The sequence below is a fragment of the Paralichthys olivaceus genome, chromosome 7 (genome assembly GCF_024713975.1).
Source record: "Paralichthys olivaceus isolate ysfri-2021 chromosome 7, ASM2471397v2, whole genome shotgun sequence".
NCBI lineage: Eukaryota > Metazoa > Chordata > Actinopteri > Pleuronectiformes > Paralichthyidae > Paralichthys > Paralichthys olivaceus.
The window spans coordinates 14,311,408-14,329,097 of NC_091099.1; the positions used below are offsets into that span (position 1 = coordinate 14,311,408).

The window sequence follows — 17,690 nt, forward strand, 5'->3', positions numbered from 1 at the left end:
AATCAATTCATGGATTACAGCCATATACTAGTATTTTGACTCTTGCTGCTGTAATACTGCAAATTTCCCCTTTGTGAGACTAATACAGATACATCTTATCTTATTTTATCTTATCTTAAAGCATATATATATATATCCATCCACTGGGGGGCGCTCTGATGTGACTGGCTTTGAATGAACAGCAGTTGTTGAACAGTGCTGCCATCTAGCGGCTGGTTGTTTTTAGTGCAGCAACAGAGGATTCCACTTCCTCACTTCCGGTCAGGAGCGGTGCGGTGTCAGTCAGTAGGTTGTGAGTTGTCTGTAGTTTGCACCTGCAGGTGTGGGTGTGTTGGTCCGGACATGTATCACCAGCCTGTGCTGAAGAACAGGCGCACGCTCCTGGAGCGAGCAGAGAAGTTTGTCTCGGACATTTATTTCACCGACTGTAATCTGAGAGGACGGTAAGACTTCGTGTCTCACACACCGTGGACGCAACGACCAGCGTGTGTCTGTTTACACCTGTGCAAGCCTCTGCAGACAGTTGATTTAGGTCAAACTCGTGCATGTCATGAAAATCACAGTTACACATCTCGCAGCTCGTGTGTGTGCAGATCATCACCAGTTGGACACCAGCCTGCAAGAGAAGAAACATCAGAGCCAACGTTAAATCAACACTGACCTCCTCATGCTTACTGATTCATTTCTAATACTACACTGCAGTGTGTCCACATGATGTCCAACTTTGTCAAGAAGCAAGGCTCCACACGTGGATTCAAACAAAGAAAACCAGAAAGCACAGTGTAAAATCATTTCAAGCATCCATGCACAGTTCCTGAGTCAGTGAGCTGCACATTTAGGCCATTTCCTGTTCACTGCGAGCTCTGTAACTTTAGCACAAGCACACTGAGTTCTTCAAAGAAGGTCAGAAAATAAAAGATTGTCACAAATTGTCATGTTTGTTGTTTCTGTTTGTGAGTTAGTAGTTTCTTTTTAAGACTACTGACAGGAAAGGGGCACTTCAGGGGCCAATTAGATTTCAGCTGAGGCCAGTGCCCCCCTGGATCCGCCCCTGCATGAATTAGATCTGTAAGTTCTTTATTTCCTGCAGACTCTATGGAGACTCTCGTCCACTGGAATCCGTCACCTCCTTCCTGTCTCCTAAACGGATTACATTCAGGGAAGCCTCCCAGCAGAACTTTGCACCTTATCGAGTGGGCGACACCTTTGGACCGACGTGAGATTTATCGTCGCACTTTAGCACCCTCATGTCTTTTATTCCCTCAGATCTTGGCGCTAATCCAAACTTGTTGCTTGTTCTAGGTGGTGGACCTGCTGGTTTAAATTGACCCTGAACATCCCTGAGTCGTGGAGAGGGAGAGAGGTTCATCTCCTGTGGGAGAGTGATGGGGAAGCAATGGTGTGGAGAGATGGGCAGCCAGTGCAGGTGATGTAGTAGCAGCTAAAATGACAGTAGATTAGATTAAAGTAGCATTAGTCTAAACTTCGCCCATGTGTAGATTAAATGTCGATGTGTGACACACTGTATGAACTTGCAGGGCTTGACCAAAGAGGGTGAAAAGACGAGTTACATCCTCTCTGCTTGTCTGAAAGATGAAGAACCACACAGGTCAGTGGAGTAAAAGACGAGTTCAGTGCTACTTCTGTAACCAACATGACTTATTGAATGTTTGGACACCTCACCTTAAAGTTGACTTTTTCTCTAGTGTGAGCCTTTATGTAGAGATGGCCTGTAACGGGCTTTTCGGAGCTGGTCAGGGCTCCATGATTGCAGCCCCGGACCCGAACAGGAAGTTTTCCGTGCAGAGAGCTGAACTGGTGATATTTAACCGAGACGTGAGGGAGCTGCTGACTGACTTTGAGATGCTTATCGACATTGTGAAGGTAATACACGACACAAAACGGTGCATGACACACTCTCTGAGAATGGAATTGAAGTAAGGCAAAACTTGATTCCTGTGGATTGTTGACTCTTCCTCTGCAGGAACTAGGAGAGGGCAAGCAGCGAGGCTACCAGGCTCTGTTCACAGTGAATGAGATGGTGAACCTGTGTGAGCCATCCGATCCCAGCACTTTCCCCAGAATACACAGTCTGGCTCACAACTTCTTCAGCCAGCGGAATGGAGACAGCCAGCACATCGTCCATGCGATGGGCCACTGCCACATAGACTCAGGTCTCCATTTTTACCTGTGTTTGTCTGTCTGTTAGATTGGCAGGAGTACGCAAAAATCACCAGGAAGCATGGTGGAAGGATGTGTGCATGGGTCACACATTCAGTTTCGGTGCAGATCTAAGTCAGGGGGCAGATCCGGGAATTTTCGAGATCTGAGATAAAGCATTGTTCAACATTTCTGTGGATTTCTCTGAGAATAATTCATGGAACCGGATAAGGCAAAGCAGGCATGTTTTTAGGACTGATATTTATGAGTTAATGCAATTTTTTGGAGAAATAAAAAAAAAAAAAAAGTCGAGTCTTGGCAGAGGTGTGTCCTCTACTGAGGGACATTCTAGATATTTCTGATATAACATAGAGCTGAGTAGCTATTCTGTGAATCCAATGTGTCTGTAGCTCTGAGTGTCAAAAACCTTCAAATACCAAAAGCTGGCCCTGACGGTTCAGTCCTATGTGTATTGTTGATATTTATTGTCAAATTCTTGAAGGTATTTACTGATTTAAATCTTAATTTTGCAGAATCTAGGCTTGTGCTCTGCAAAATTTTATATGTTGGGACTGTGGGCTGTTATGTAAAATGAAAAAAAAGGTTATAAAAGAAAATGACTTTAATCCGTAGCCTGGCTGTGGCCCTACGAAGAGACCATTCGTAAATGTGGCAGAAGCTGGGTGACAGTGATCCGTTTGATGGAGACGAACCCGGACTTCGTGTTTACTTGCTCTCAGGTAATTCCAAACGATTGTAGCTTTATTTGAGCTGTAAAATGTTTTCAGCACTCTTTGGTTTCAACCTTTTTTTTTTTGTTTGTTTACTGTTTGTGCAGGCTCAGCAGTTCCAGTGGGTGAAGAGCTGGTACCCAGGACTCTTCTCCCAGATCCAGCATTTTGTGAAGAAAGGCCAGTTCATTCCAGTCGGAGGAACGTGGGTGGAGATGGTAAAACTGATCTCAGAAATAAATCACACATGTATTATAATGTGGCTGTATTCTGCGGCCTGCTGTCATTCAACCATTTTTTTATGAACATTTGCTCATCAGGATGGAAATCTGCCCTCAGGTGAGTCCATGGTCAGACAGTTCCTGGAGGGCCAGCGCTTTTTTAACCAGGAGTTTGGGATCCACTGTAAAGAGGTGAGGATGATTCATATAACATGTCAACACGTCCTGAGTTTACCTTTGTATTCTACCTGTGCTAAATCTGTGGCCGCACATAAACATTCTACTTCTCTTTCCTTATCAGTTCTGGCTTCCAGACACATTTGGCTACTCTGCCCAGCTTCCTCAAATTATGCAGGGTTTTGGCATTACCAACTTTTTGACACAGAAGCTGAGCTGGAACCTGGTCAACACTTTTCCTGTAAGTACTGTAGATACCACACACTTGAATTTAAAGGGAAAAATAGTTCCTAAATTTACATTTCCACAGCACAACACATTTTTCTGGGAGGGTCTCGATGGGTCCAAGGTTTTAACGCACTTCCCTCCAGGAAATTCCTACGAAATGAAGGGCAAGATCCAAGATGTGAGTCTAGTTTCTTGGAAACATAACAGCGTGATGGTTTAGTCTCTGAAGAAATGTTTACAATTCTCGCAAACCCTGTTTTTATTCTCCTCCCACAGCTTGTGAAAACAGTAGAGAATAACAAAGACAAAGGCAGAGCCAACCACAGTGCCGTGCTGTTCGGTTTTGGTGATGGCGGGGGTGGTCCAACACAGCTCATGCTGGACAGACTGAGCCGGGTCCGGGACACTGACGGGCTTCCCAAGTCAGTTAGACTTCTCACTATGAGAGACTTGATTTATTTGTGACACAATATCAACATCGATCTGCATTCACCCCATAATGTTCGATACTTTCTTAAGTTGGTAAAATTCTTATTCAAGAGCTGCACGAGATTCATTCAACCTCTTTCTCTTCCTCTGTCTTTACCTCGCAAGCTCATGCTGAACACACAGAAACACAGAAACATTGTCGTTGCTGCATTTGTAAACTCAGCCTGGGTCAAAACAACATCATTTTGTCTTCAGGAACAGAAATAACGTACTTGATTATTTGCATAAACAGCAGGGAAGTCAGATCTGATCACAGGTTGACACAGGAGATGCATTCAGGACCCATTTTATTGTCAGGTGTGAACACAGAAACCTAAAACTTTCCACTTGTGATAGTATCTCTCAGAAGGGATGTTAATACAAGGTCTGAATGGGACCATACACTCAACACTCGTCAGCAACAATGACCTCGGTCAATCTGAGCTTGAAACACTCCACAGGAATGATGGGTCTATGATTTTTTTAAACTTTGCCCGGGCTGTGGGATTTCAAACGGGTGTGTCAGACCACTCAAAGCTGTAAAAGGATATGAGTGATGAGAAATGATGTCATACCAAACAGTCAGAGAGGACATTGCTCACTTTTAACTCCTGTTTGGTTCCCAGAGTTCAGACGTCTTCTCCCAACAAGCTATTCTCTCAGCTTCGCAGTGACTCAGCTCTGCTGTGTACGTGGAGCGGTGAGCTCTTCCTGGAGCTGCACAACGGCACATACACCACAGAGGCGAAGGTAGATTTAACATCTGGTCACAGTTCTTATTTTAGAATTAAAATCGTACTTGCATAACAAAAACTAAAAGGCTCTCTCTGAGAAAAAGGACAAATGTAAGAATGGTAAATAGACTGTATTTATAGAGCAGCTTTCTGGTCTTGATGACCACTCAAAGCGCCTCACAGTACAGTTTTGCCATTTACACATTAATACAGTGCATCTTTGTGCAGCACTCTCTCCTTCACACATTGCTCACAGTTGTCAGGGGCAATTCGGGGTTGTGTATCCGGCCCAAGAACATTTTGGTACACGGAGAGAAGGATACTCCCGGGCCTCTGGTTAATGGATTACCCGTTCTACCCCCTGAGCCACAGCCACCCCCAGAAGAAAAAATTGAATAAACAAAATAATAAGAGTAGTGCATAATAACACTATAAAATGCATTTACACATACGAACACACATTTTTGAGATTAAAATGCATTATGTTGGAATCTGGATTTAAATATTTTAAGCATATTTTTAAATATTAATAATAAATATATGCAACAAGATATATATAGTCCACGATTAGGTCGAATTGCCTCTAGTACTGTACAAAGTAAGTTTATGACAAAACACAAAAATGTAAATAATGATAAAAAGGAGGATCATTCTTGCAATGTCACGCAGGAAATAGAGATGAAGTGTAAAGCTGAATGAAAAGATAAAAATGCTGCAGTTATGCATTGCAACAATACCAAATGTTTGTTATGTATAAAGTGCAGATGTCTTTATGCTTTGTGTTTTTGCTTCCAGATTAAACGAGGGAACCGTCAATGTGAGACCCTCCTTCATGATGTGGAGGTAGCCAGCTGCTTGGCTCTGTGTCGGGACCCGACATTTAAGTATCCGGTGGAAAAGCTGCAGAAGCTGTGGAGGTGCAGACACGTTAAAGTTTCATGATGTGGATTAACCTGCTGTCTCTGTTGCAGTATTTAAAATAGCTTCATCGATCGATTTTCTTCCAGGCTGCTTCTTCTAAACCAGTTCCATGACGTGATCCCTGGCAGCTGTATAGAGATGGTTGTGGAGGATGCACTCAGGTATTATGAAGGTACAGTTTCATCACAGCGGCTGTCCATTACAACCAGAGCCACATGGTGTGTATAGTTTCATGTCATGTTTCCGTGGGCACTGCGTATAGAATAGCTGTATGAATGAGTGTGTGGATGGGACTTGCACTGGTGAGACTGGAAAAGCTCTATATACAGTAAATACAACATATTTACCATTTTCTCTATATCCTTGTGGAAAGCCCTATACATATGCATATACATATGTAGTTTTCCAAATTTAAAAGTACGTCACAATGTGTTTTAGATATCCGCAGTGATTGTACTGCACTGCTGCGTGATGCGTGTGGAGCTCTGGCATCAAAAGGAAAGGGTGCAGGTGTTTTCAACTCTCTGTCGTGGGAGCGTCATGAGGTCATCCAGACTCAGGATGGGGCTGGTGAACCTGATCTTGGTATGTTTGATTTTTTAGAGTGTTTACAGTGTGTTGTTGCATTTATATTGTGACTGCAGCTTCATGTCTGTGTCTGTGTCGCTGCAGCTCTGGTGAGAGTTCCCAGTGTGGGTTTAGCTCCCGTCACAAACACAGAGCCTGTGTCTCCAGTGTCTGTCACTGTTCAGGTGTGTGAAGTACAGAGAGCATTTCAGTGATGTAGCTGTGTTGTAATGTAACTTAAATAACTGAGCTGCTGTGTAACATCGCAGGCCAACGGAGCTGTCACCATGGAGAATGGGATCTTGCAGACTGTCGTAAACAAAGACGGCACTCTGGCATCGCTGTACTTGATCAATGCAAACAGGTACTGTAAAACCACATGAAACATCTGTATCTACGACAACATTAAGATGAACATATTAACATCTGTCTCACGCTGTTGGTTTCAGAGAAGCCATCTCTGACAGCTGTCATGGGAACCAGTTTGTCATGTTCGATGACGTCCCGCTCTACTGGGATGCTTGGGATGTAATGGACTACCATCTTCAGACAAGGTGTCACTCTCATCCATCTGACGCCACCTTAAGACACATCAGTGTATTTGCAGGTGTTATAGATTTGTCAACTCTGACTTTATAGGAAGCCGGTGTTGGAGGTGGTGCAGCCCGTTCATGTGACGTCCTCAGGTGGACTGCGGGGCAGCCTCAGCTTCTCCCTCAGGATCAGTGACAAAAGCACCATCACGCAGACGATCGTCATGGACGCCATGTGTCCTTACATCAAATTCAGCACAGAGGTTTTACAACATTAACCATATGTGGAGAAATCTGCAGACAAATTCTTCAACACCTTAAAAGAGAAACCCAATGTTGCACTTTCAGGTGAAGTGGGCCGAGTCACACAAGTTTCTAAAGGTGGAATTCCCAGTGCGAGTGCACAGCCCCAATGCTACCTATGAGATTCAGTTTGGACACCTGCAGAGACCCACACACAGAAACACCTCATGGGACTGGGCCAGATTTGAGGTACAGCACTGTGGTGTTAATAAAAGTGTGGAATATTTCAATTCACACTGATCCCTGCAGGTACCAGATGTTCGTGATGCTAGAATGAAAGTAATGCTGGTATTTTCTTATTCCCATCTTTACTCCCACAGGTTTGTTAATACACCGGCTTCCCGTAGAAGAAAAAATAACACACCCACATTCTATGAAATCTGAGAACAGATGTTTCACACATGCACAGGAGCAGCGTGAGTGGGGGAGAGCTGAAGGGCAGGAAGTGCCGTTTTTTGAGTGAAAGCATTAAAAAAATCATTAAGTCCTGCTCCCAAACTGAAAGACCACACTCATGAATAAAGATAGGGGGAAAATTACCCATAATGCTGCTGCTGAATTGCTTTGCATCGTTTTTACCTATTTTAATCATGGTTTCTTTCCCAGGTGTGGGGTCATAAGTGGGCCGACTTGTCGGAGCACAACTTCGGTGTTGCGCTGCTGAACGACTGCAAATACGGTTACTCAGTCCATAAGAACACAATGACTCTGTCCCTGTGAGATCATACACAATTCATTTAACTGTACAATTCCCTTACACAAAGTTGGAATAACAAGTACATGTAAAAGTTGATGTCTGTGTCTTAGACTGAGAGCACCGAAGGCCCCAGACTCCAACGCTGACATGGGGACTCATCATTTCACATATGCAATCATGCCTCACACAGGTCTTACTAGTCTTTTTTGAAAATGAAACATATTTGTTAGAATTTCAAGTGGACAGTGTAATCGTTTTAACACGTTTGTTACGTGTGTTCAACAGGATCCTTCCAAGGTGCCTCTGTAATCCAGAGTGCGTACAACCTCAATTTCCCTTTGAGGTTAATCCGCTGCATCCCCAACTCTGCACCCTGGAGTGCTTTCTCTGTCAGCGCTGAAGCCGTCATCCTGGAAACCGTTAAACAGGTATCCAATTAAAGCCAAGCTCGACCCGGTGTGACATCCACTAAGCCCACTTCATGTTGTTTACTCTATTTACTATAACAGGCTGAGGACCGGAAGGAGGCATTCATTGTCCGACTCTATGAGTCACATGGAAGCAGCGTGACGGCAACATTCCGCACCACTCTTCCAGTTAGGGAAGCCTGGCAGTAAGTGTAATTATTTCTAGTGATACATACTGTCTGGATTCTTTTTATGTTATATTGTCTGCTGAGAACAAAACCTTTTCTTCCTCCTTCCAGTTGTGACCTCATGGAGAGACAGGACTCCACCCAGCCAGCGCCCATGACTTCCGGTGGAATCACGCTGAACTTCAGCCCCTTTCAAATTATGTCACTTCTCCTTATCCTGTGATTATTAATCCTCGGGATGATCACATTTGAAATACTGAGGTTATGTTTTCATCTGTTTGTTAACAAGATTCAACAAATTCAAGACGGATTTCCACAAAACTTGAAAGGATACAATGTGGGTCAGGGAGGAACCCATTAAAGATCAAGGAATTGTTATTGGGTGATTTTGAGGTTTTTCTGGGGAACAATTCATAGATCTTGATGATAAGTGCCATCCAAGTTAAATGCACGTTTGATTAAGAAAAATGTAATTGGTCAAAAATCAACAATTTAGAATCTGTTGCTGAATGCAGCGCATATATTTGAGGTACTCATTGGCATTACTTTACTTCAAAGCAAACACTTGCAGAACTTTTGTAGAAACATGGTTTTATTAAAAGCAAAAAAACAATAAAAATCCCAGCTGCGTCCAGTCATCTTCTTTTTTCGCTGTTCTGTCTGGTAACTCTGCTGCTCCGCCTCTGCGAGCCTGCAACAAGGACTTTTTTGTTAACATTCAAAAATGACAGTAGAAAAAAAACTTCTTTCGGTCTGAGCGAATATTAAGAACACACCTGCGGTCATCTCTGCAGGACTGCTCGTCCTCCTATGTGCATTTTGTCTCTTTTCACGCTGGGCTGTACTTCCACTCCGTGTTTTTTCATTCTTTCTTTTCTCCAATCCGGCTTCCCATGGATGTGCATCCTTTTCTTTCTTCACTCTTTTGGTTTCCTGTTTCCCCACTTTTTTCTTTGTTGTGCTTTCAGAGCCACCCCTGGCCACCTGGTAAAAAAAAACTGGTGGTAAAGAGTTGCATTTGTAGACATGCCAAGAAAAAAGCTCTCTTAATACCTTTTTCTTTTGTGTGTAATCATGGTCGTCTTCTTTCTTTGTTCTCTTCTTTGCCTTGGGTGACTTTGAATCTACGATAAGCAGAAAAGATGAGGTCAGTTGAGTCAGATGCTTGGACTGTTCTCGGAGACAAGTGCTCAGTTCTGTGTTTTCACTGTGTTTCATACCTTTAGGAGCCATGGGGCCTGGATCACCCTGGAGATAGAACATTACAAATTATTATCAGTGATAATAATAAATATAGTTCCAGAAATTAGGGCATAAAATTCTACTCAAACTTACTTTGAACCACATCGTTCTTCCATTGTGGTCCCGGATAGATTTCATTCCATCAACGTAGTAACACTGCAGCCATGCCTTAAAGTCAGAGTAGTCCTCCTTCTCAGGATCATAGCCTTTTCCCCCTAAATCAAAAAACCCGAGTGGGTGTCACAGGAATCAGATCCCTCACATGCAAGGTTTCTACAGTTATTTTTGGTAGTTTTCCTCAGTCTTACTAAGGTTTAAGGGGACAGGATGTCACACCTTGTCAAGAGGCAAATTGTGATTTGTGGATATGGGCTTTTGAAATAATATTTGATTGATGGACATTCAGTGGAGCAGACAGAACAACCCACCTTGGTTCACCACTTCTAGAGGGACTGTATGACACAGTCTGAGCAGGTCTGCCGCCGCCGCCTCCTCCTCCTTCTTCACCACCTTTGTTTTTGCTGAGCTCTTCTAGAAGAAAAAAGGCGGTGTTTAAAAAAACGTTACATGATAACACTTGAGGTTCTGTTTGGTTGGCTCCCTCACCTTCTCATTTTTTACACACTCGTCACTTTCGCATGAATCTTCTGACTCGAGGCCTTCCAGTACAGTCCTGGCGGATACAAAGGGCGGAATGTTCAACCTATGAAAGAGAGAGACTCAACTTAAGACTCATTTCATTGTGAAACAACAAGGCTCCTTTGTGTTCAGTGTCTGAATCATAATGCAGTCCTGCAGGGGGCAAGAAACAGAAGTGAAAGAAACCATTCATGTATCTGAGAGAAACAGACCTTGAAAGATGTTAGAGCCGGTGTCATGTCGAGGTCATTTTCAACAAAAACAAAACAAATAGCACCTGACAGGAACAGAGACCATGTGTTTACCCAGCTCATAAACAAGCAGTAAAGCAAAACCAATCCAAATACTTTTCTTATGACAATGGTCTTTTAGTTTACCTTTCGATTTTTTAAGATCCTGTTAATATTGTTTCTCTGTGTGTGTGTTAGTGGAAGGATGTAGTATGGCTCAGGGAAGAACCCCTTCAAATTTGGAGCAGATCCAAAGGGTTTCCACGTCCTTTAACAATGCATGATAGGTTATGTTTTACAATATTTCATTAAGTTCAATTCTAATCTCAGAGAATAATTAGGTGAATTTAAATGTGGTTTCATATGGGGACTGTTTGACCTTGGTGGAGGTGTGTGCTCTCATAAGTGCAATTCCAGCTGCAAACTAGTCCCATGGATATTATTCTTGTCTCCCTTTAGACAAGCATAAACTATAATACTGATTAGAATTGCACTGAGCCAACTTTTCTCTCTCGAAATACTGATACCAACCAGTGCTCTTTTTTCTGTACCGATCACTGTGTGGAACTCATTGGTTCTGCGATACCAAAAAAAAGTATTAACTTTAACCATTTGTCAGTACAAATACTGTGTGACAGATATTTTGATGCATGATAAATTATGAGTCTTTAATAACAAAAATGTCACAGAATCACAGGTTCCAGCTTCTCAAAATCAAAGATCTGCTGCTGTTGAGTCTAATGTAATTGTAAACAGAATGTTTTGAGGTTTCATCTCAATCGAGAATAGTTTACTTAGACTAAATTGTTATGGAAATGTTTATGGTTTCGGTCTATTTTGTTAAGTTTGTTTTACTCTGGCTGGCCAACCTAGGCTGAAGGTACCTAGCCTTAAATCTGATTCAGCAAATACTCCTTCATGCTGCAGTATGCATGGGACCTAAGCTTGAGTCAGGGAATCAGACAGATTACCACTAGATGAAGGTTCGTATCTCTGTGAGAGGAAACTTTTGGAGACAGATGAACAGTACAACAATGTTTTTGCGAAGCAAGCCAAGGTTGAGATATATTTTTCCGATAGAGAAGCTCCATGTGAAAACTAATGTTGTGGCCACTGTTACTTTTTTCCCATGGACAGCTCCATTTTGGTAATGGAAACACAACTGTTATCTTTCTGAGCAGCTCGTCAGCCTGCTCTCCCTGATGCATCCGGGATTGAAAATAAAATTCCAGCTTTTTTTTTTTTTAATACAGATGTATCCCGTATATCTCTTTACCCCTATTATTCTACTACTTCAATCTCTTTCATTTGGCTGGAATTTTTTTAAACTATGCTTTCTGTTTTGTTATTCAGTAGTTGTATCTGTGCATCAATAATACAGAACTGAATAAAATGACGTGTGTGTGGTTCTGGAGGTTTTACATGTTTACTACCTGAAAAGGATTTCGGCCCTCAGATAGTTCCCGATGCCGTTGAAGAACTTCTGATTGAGCAGGACTTCACAGATGGGCCTATCGAAGGCCCGGTCAGAAAGATGTGACACAACATTCTCCCTGCAGAGAGATTAACTTGTCAGTGACACAGTGATATTTTGACTGAACTGAGGACATGTGACACTCAGGAAGACCAACCTGAAGCTTTTGTACTCAAACATGATGCATGGCCCTCTGTCAGGCTGCCAGGTCCCATGGGGCTGCCAGCTGCCGAACCTGCGTGTGTCCACAAAGCTCAGCACTCTGCACGGTTTCTCTTTGGAATAAAAACGCAAGTGAGAGTGTTTGGGTATCTCATCCTCTGTGGTGAAACGGAAATAGCCAGACATCCCAAAGCGAAAGACAATGTCCATGGGCTGGTCGGCGTGTCCTGTCTTCGCTCTCTGTTTGGGATTGTCGCCCTTTATGGGCGTCAGAGTGAGCTTCACTTCCTTCCCTCTGGAAGCAGCTGTGATGCGGTAGGCCTCACAGGTGAAGGGCACCTCAGGGCTCTTGCTGACTTCAGATTTTCTAACTGCTCCAGTAAACACCAGCCCATCACACATTCTGTTCACGTAGAGGCTAGCGAGGTGGAGCTCCGGTCCCTCAGGCATTTTGTTGGAACTGATGAAGCTGTGGAGCAAGTGTCAGAGTGAAAAATAAGTCCCAAACGATCACATCCTGAGACGTATCTTTTAACAACCTACGGACATCTTACATGTTCACATGATGGATATTTAGGTGGATTTGTTTACCTCTGCCTGAGAGCTTGTTTTTGTTTGTTTATTTAGCAGGTTTACACAAACACTACTCAACCGGTGGAGGGGTGTGGCATGACGGGCATGACCCAAGGGAGAACTTATGCAATTAGGCTGTGGGACTTCAGGGGGCGGATCCTTTTAATTTGTTTACGCATTCTTTAGAATTCTGAGATTTGTCAACATTCTCTTTGATTACTGTGGGAGTAAGTAAGGAATCTTAATTAAAAACCAGACATGTTTAGGGGACTGATATTTATAAGTGTGTGTGATTTGGTGCAGATCTACAGAAGAATCTACATGATGTGGTTTGATAAAGAGACTGTTGAGCCTTGGGGGGAGGTGTGACTCTACTGAGAGCCATTCTAGTTCTTCTTCTTGTATACCAACAGCGTAATATAGGAGCAAACTTCAATGTTTCCCTGCAGAATTATTTTCCTTGATGTGTGGAAGTGGCTTTAAAACAACAGACAAACAATCTCAATGATGAATAAAATCAAAAGTGAAAACGCATCCAGGCTGAGACAGAAAACTCTTTCATTGCTGGACTGCACGACGCGTTCAGTGCATCAGCTGACCAACACAAACACCATGTGTGCACGTGGTCGATCATTTTGACTTAGTCAGCAAATACACATCATTGCTCGTGTTACAATGAAAGAGAACCGGTCAACATAACAAACATTTAAAAGCAGGCTGTTCCCTGAGTTGAAAGGTCGTAGGTTCAAACAACATACCCAGACCAGGAAATAGACCCCGCCGATGATTCCAGATGTGTGAAGCAGGACGTGTGATGAGCCTATCCTGCAGAAACGACCCTGTCCCTGCACCGTGCACCGGGACATGTGCAGGGATGTTACTCAACAACACGTTTCGCTTCATGCTCGTTACCAAACACGTTGTGTAACTTCACCGCCAGAGATCTTTTCGTCCACTGCAAATATCGCGAGATCTCCGGGCTTCTAGTGCTCTTGTTCCTTAACTCAGTTGAAGTGATTCAAATGGAAGTTTGTGTCGTGATCTGCAGCAACTCATGAAAACGGTTTTTTTTGTAGTTCGATGCAATGTAGGCTGGAGCAAGAATACAAATATTTCCATGTTTTACATTTTATTTCTGATCAAATCAAGGTAACATACAAATCATCAACATGATTCAAATAACAATTATTTAGCAATATTTTATAAATGGTCCGTTTTGTTCAGAAACATTCTCAGCAGTTATTCACGTGGTAATAAAATACATCAAAATATCAATCCGTCTAAATGAGGAATGGGCCTCTGACTTAAAAGGTAGGGTTGGTATTTTGTTTCTGAAACACTTTTTATCTTAATCCTCTTCACATCCCTATAGCCATAAAATATAGCCTTAGCCAGTACCGATAGCCATACTGTCAGACATGCACTGAACTCTGGAGAATATCCTCATTTTCTCCAGAAGCGCTGTAAGTAAGAACGCAAATGTCCAAGTGAGGCTCCAGACTTCTCCGGCCAGCCCCCTAGCAGAAAAAACTGGGTGATGTCCAAATGAGCCTGAGTGAATACAGTAGGAGGTCTACAGGATTTACAGCGACGAGCAACACAAAAATGAAACTAAAAACAAAGTTGTGCCATACACCTGGAAGACACCAACGATGATGTTGATGTGCCAACGTTAGTGTCAATGTAAACAAAAACACATGATCTCCATAGCAGAATCAATACTGCTGCCACATCCCTCGTCTGAATGCTCCGCAGATTACTATGTTGTTGTGAACGTGTCTGTGCAGAGAATCTCCTGCTTCACTGTTCGGCAAACTCGGCCAGTTCTCCAGACATTCTCCAGAGTTCAAGTCTGAAGATGGCTTAACTGACCTGCCTATCTGCAAGCACCCTGCCCGTGCTCTCGCTGCACATGACCAGAGTCTTCAGCCCGGGGAGACATGCACCCCCGAAGCAGAGAATAAACCCAGAAGTTAGCAAGCGAGCCACGCACAAGTCGACTTCTAGTAGTTGTCAGGCAGTGTTCATCTGTTTTGGGGGTCTAGCTTTGATGATAGGGCTGATGGGATAGAGTGGGATGTATCGGTTGCATTTTTTCAAAGTGAAGTCTTGCTAGCTTTTCCTGCATTACCAACCTTAGCTTTAACCTTATATATAACTATATTCATACAAAAACAAATATGCTGTACAAGATCTACGTGTGGCACTTCTGGCATTCTATCAGCACCAATTATGTCCAGCTCTTCAGATATTGAGGTTAGACTTCATTGTAGTTCATTCATCATAGCCTGGGCTTGTTTGAGCTCTGTTGAAAGAAACATGAGAAAAGATTTACCACATCATAAATAATCCTGACGTATATAATTCTTTTGAGAATTAAAAACTATAAGTAAACTGTTGTTTAACTAGATGAAGAGCTGACCTGCAAGCAACACTCTGAACTTGTCAGCAGAAACCGAGACAACGGTTGTGTCTGTGCAGCCTGACTCCGCTCCCTGTGCCTGGAGTTTCAGATGAATCACGGGTTCATTCACCTCCCTCAGCTCACTGGAGCTCAGAGTGTAATCAACCCGCCAAGAAACCGCCTCAAGGCGCCCCACTGCAATGCAGCACAGAGCAGATTTAGTGGCTGATTCGATCAAATGTCTGCACACATCATCAGCAACTTTTGTCTTCCCTGTCTGAAAAGGGCAAGATGTACAGAAACACTTACATCTCAGGCTCGTCTCTCGTAGTTTGTCTTGCAGCGCAGAGTGCTTATCTTCGTATGATTTGCAGAGTCCAGTTGTGTGTTCTTAAAGGCAGAGTGTGTGTAATGAATAGTCAGAATTTATTTTAGTATAATCACATAAAAGTACCAAGGCTGAACAATAATGATACATCAACATCAAATAACTTCGATATAGTCACAATATCTGAGAAAAGAAAACACAATTACAAGCTGGCAGAGTCAATGGTGCATTGTTTGTATTATTCCTGCACCAAAGTCACAATGCACCACACCACCCACCCGGCCATCAAGGACAGCCTTCAGAGACATTGTTCAAGTACCCGCTGAATACAGTGGTACCATATAAATACACAATAGTTTGTTATACAGGGAAATAACTTCAGACAATAACACAATAGGCTGTGATTTAAGACTTGTATGTTTCTGGAAATGGAGAAATTGTTTGTGTCTGACGAGCTACAGTTCTATTTAAATTGAAACATTTCCTGTTATTGCTAATATTCTGGGAAGTTATGTAATAAAGAACAAATTTAGCATGTATATATGTATTCAGGAGCCCTTGGTTGTCTGACAGCTAGTTTGATAAAGGTTATATCTCAGGGTTGGATCTCTCTGAAATATGATAAGTAGTTTAAAAAAAAAAAACAGGTCAGGTGATGTTTTTCCACCCTTGTTCTGCTGTAACAACCAGCCTGTCATTAGTCCTGGTACATTGCTGTTGGCAGAAAGAGGTTTGTTCCTGTGTGACCATAGATTATGCAACATCATCAAGATTTATTCATACTAAACATGGAGCGCTTCAGTGGACTAACCTTTGGGAAGGCCGAGCTGCTGCAGCTCACTGGACAGTGATTCACTGTCAACATCATGCTTTGCTGCACTGGAGAAAATGAAGCTGAGCACCGCCACACTGGCTTTGATGTCTCCGCTCTCTGCAAGATAATTTAATGTCATGAGTGCAATGATAGGAAAATATTTAATGGAAGTATAATAGTTTTATAGACTTGTAGATAAATAATTTAAAGGCAGACCCAGTAGTAAAATAATGTAACTATGAATAACTGTGTACTGTGCTTAAGAACAATTTGAGGTACTTGTACATGATTTTATAATTCTCTTTCACTATATTATACATTTTAGTGCTTTAACTTCTATTTTAAATGTTGATTTTAACTTTGCATACAAAACATATGATCATATGAACATAATACTCACAGCTGGATAATGTGTACTTTAACATTTAATACTGAAACACTTTAACCTTCAAATTCACATGTGTTTTTAGTTCAGTATTTAGCTGGAGTGAGATTTTGAATGTGAGACTTGTATTTGGATCGTAGTACTAATAGCACTGTAAAGATGTAATGTAGTAAAGATATAAACACCACAGAGAAGCAGTAGAAGAGACACATACCAAACTTTGCATCTGCAGTGAGCTTTGCAACCTTGTCAAACTAAAACAACAGAGGGAGACAGAATCAGTGTGGGTGAAATGTGAAAGTATATTATAATGAATAGTACATATTTAACTCTTACATCAATTCCCTCCCCAAGTAAATCCTTCAGCACTTGAGCACACAGGAGTTTCATCTTGACGCTAGACTGTCAACAAATCACAAGGCAGAGGAACACACGTATTATTCAAAGAAAAAAAAAACGTGGATTTGAATATTGTTTTATTGATTACGTGCAGAATCTGTGACTACTCACGATTTTCGCTAACGTGCTAATTTCGGCCAGCACCCAGTCTGGACAGTCCAGATCTCCACAGAAGCGGAACCGCTACAACACACGAGACATAACAACGTGATCAGCTGAGACAAAATCATCAGGTAAAACCAGGCAGCGTGAGTATTTACATTACAGGGTGCTAGTCGCTTAGCCTGCTAGCTTAGCCCGCTAGCTCTCCCTGACTAAACACTGACAGCATCGAGCCAATTAGTTAAGTAAGACACTTGTGCATCTTGCGATCAGAAAGTCCGTACTGTCCAATACATACTTTTATTCACAAACACGCAAACTAGTGTGAAGTAAAAAGATTATTGGACGTGTTTACCATGACGACCAGTCAGCTGAGCAGCCGCAAGTAAGCGCGAGGGGGGCGGGGCGTCTCCTCCCTTCTTTTTCGTTGTTTACTGGTGGGGGACGTTTAACGTTGAATGTGCAATACCGCCACCTATTATACTGGAGTGTGATATATATATATATATATCACGGCATGGCGGTGAATTGCAGAGCAACGCGTTCCATCGACGCAGAACTTCGAATGCTCAACGACCTACGGCGTAGGTACGGCGTCGACGT

At 42.5% G+C, this 17,690-nt stretch overlaps 3 protein-coding genes across 5 annotated transcripts; 1 reads left to right on the forward strand and 2 right to left on the reverse strand.

The window, feature by feature from the left end:
- Nucleotides 1–233: 233 nt before the first annotated feature.
- man2c1 (mannosidase, alpha, class 2C, member 1) lies at nt 234–8,965 on the forward strand. 2 transcript variants are annotated; one of them, XM_020079305.2, is made up of 26 exons: nt 234–443; nt 1,091–1,216; nt 1,303–1,426; nt 1,539–1,609; nt 1,707–1,884; nt 1,985–2,174; nt 2,794–2,900; nt 2,999–3,109; nt 3,212–3,304; nt 3,414–3,530; nt 3,600–3,695; nt 3,794–3,939; nt 4,612–4,735; nt 5,515–5,636; nt 5,727–5,812; nt 6,079–6,225; nt 6,313–6,392; nt 6,477–6,571; nt 6,657–6,761; nt 6,847–7,003; nt 7,089–7,232; nt 7,650–7,759; nt 7,851–7,930; nt 8,026–8,168; nt 8,250–8,353; nt 8,447–8,965. In XM_020079305.2, exons 1-26 carry the CDS (start codon nt 343–345, stop codon nt 8,556–8,558), a joined length of 3,069 nt encoding a protein of 1,022 aa, XP_019934864.2. In that variant the 5' UTR covers nt 234–342; the 3' UTR covers nt 8,559–8,965. The 2 variants fall into 2 exon arrangements, with proteins under 2 accessions (XP_019934864.2, XP_019934865.2); XM_020079306.2 differs by lacking the exons at nt 7,650–7,759; nt 7,851–7,930; nt 8,026–8,168; nt 8,250–8,353; nt 8,447–8,965 and adding an exon at nt 7,364–7,643.
- neil1 (nei-like DNA glycosylase 1) lies at nt 8,910–13,616 on the reverse strand. Of its 2 annotated transcripts, none has more exons than XM_020079308.2 (10): nt 13,414–13,616; nt 12,078–12,551; nt 11,880–11,999; nt 10,184–10,280; nt 10,006–10,105; nt 9,671–9,792; nt 9,556–9,583; nt 9,389–9,459; nt 9,112–9,319; nt 8,910–9,026 (listed from the first exon to the last, which is right to left on the reverse strand). In XM_020079308.2, the coding sequence occupies exons 2-10, from the start codon at nt 12,530–12,532 to the stop codon at nt 8,971–8,973; spliced, it is 1,257 nt and encodes a 418-aa protein (XP_019934867.2). In that variant the 5' UTR covers nt 12,533–12,551; nt 13,414–13,616; the 3' UTR covers nt 8,910–8,970. The 2 variants fall into 2 exon arrangements, with proteins under 2 accessions (XP_019934867.2, XP_019934866.2); XM_020079307.2 differs by having other exon boundaries at nt 10,006–10,108; nt 13,414–13,609.
- A 151-nt stretch (nt 13,617–13,767) lies between these two features.
- commd4 (COMM domain containing 4) lies at nt 13,768–17,561 on the reverse strand. Its single transcript, XM_020113994.2, has 8 exons — nt 17,443–17,561; nt 17,097–17,168; nt 16,923–16,988; nt 16,801–16,840; nt 16,199–16,318; nt 15,369–15,449; nt 15,078–15,254; nt 13,768–14,960 (listed from the first exon to the last, which is right to left on the reverse strand). The coding sequence occupies exons 1-8, from the start codon at nt 17,443–17,445 to the stop codon at nt 14,920–14,922; spliced, it is 600 nt and encodes a 199-aa protein (XP_019969553.1). The 5' UTR covers nt 17,446–17,561; the 3' UTR covers nt 13,768–14,919.
- Nucleotides 17,562–17,690: the final 129 nt, after the last annotated feature.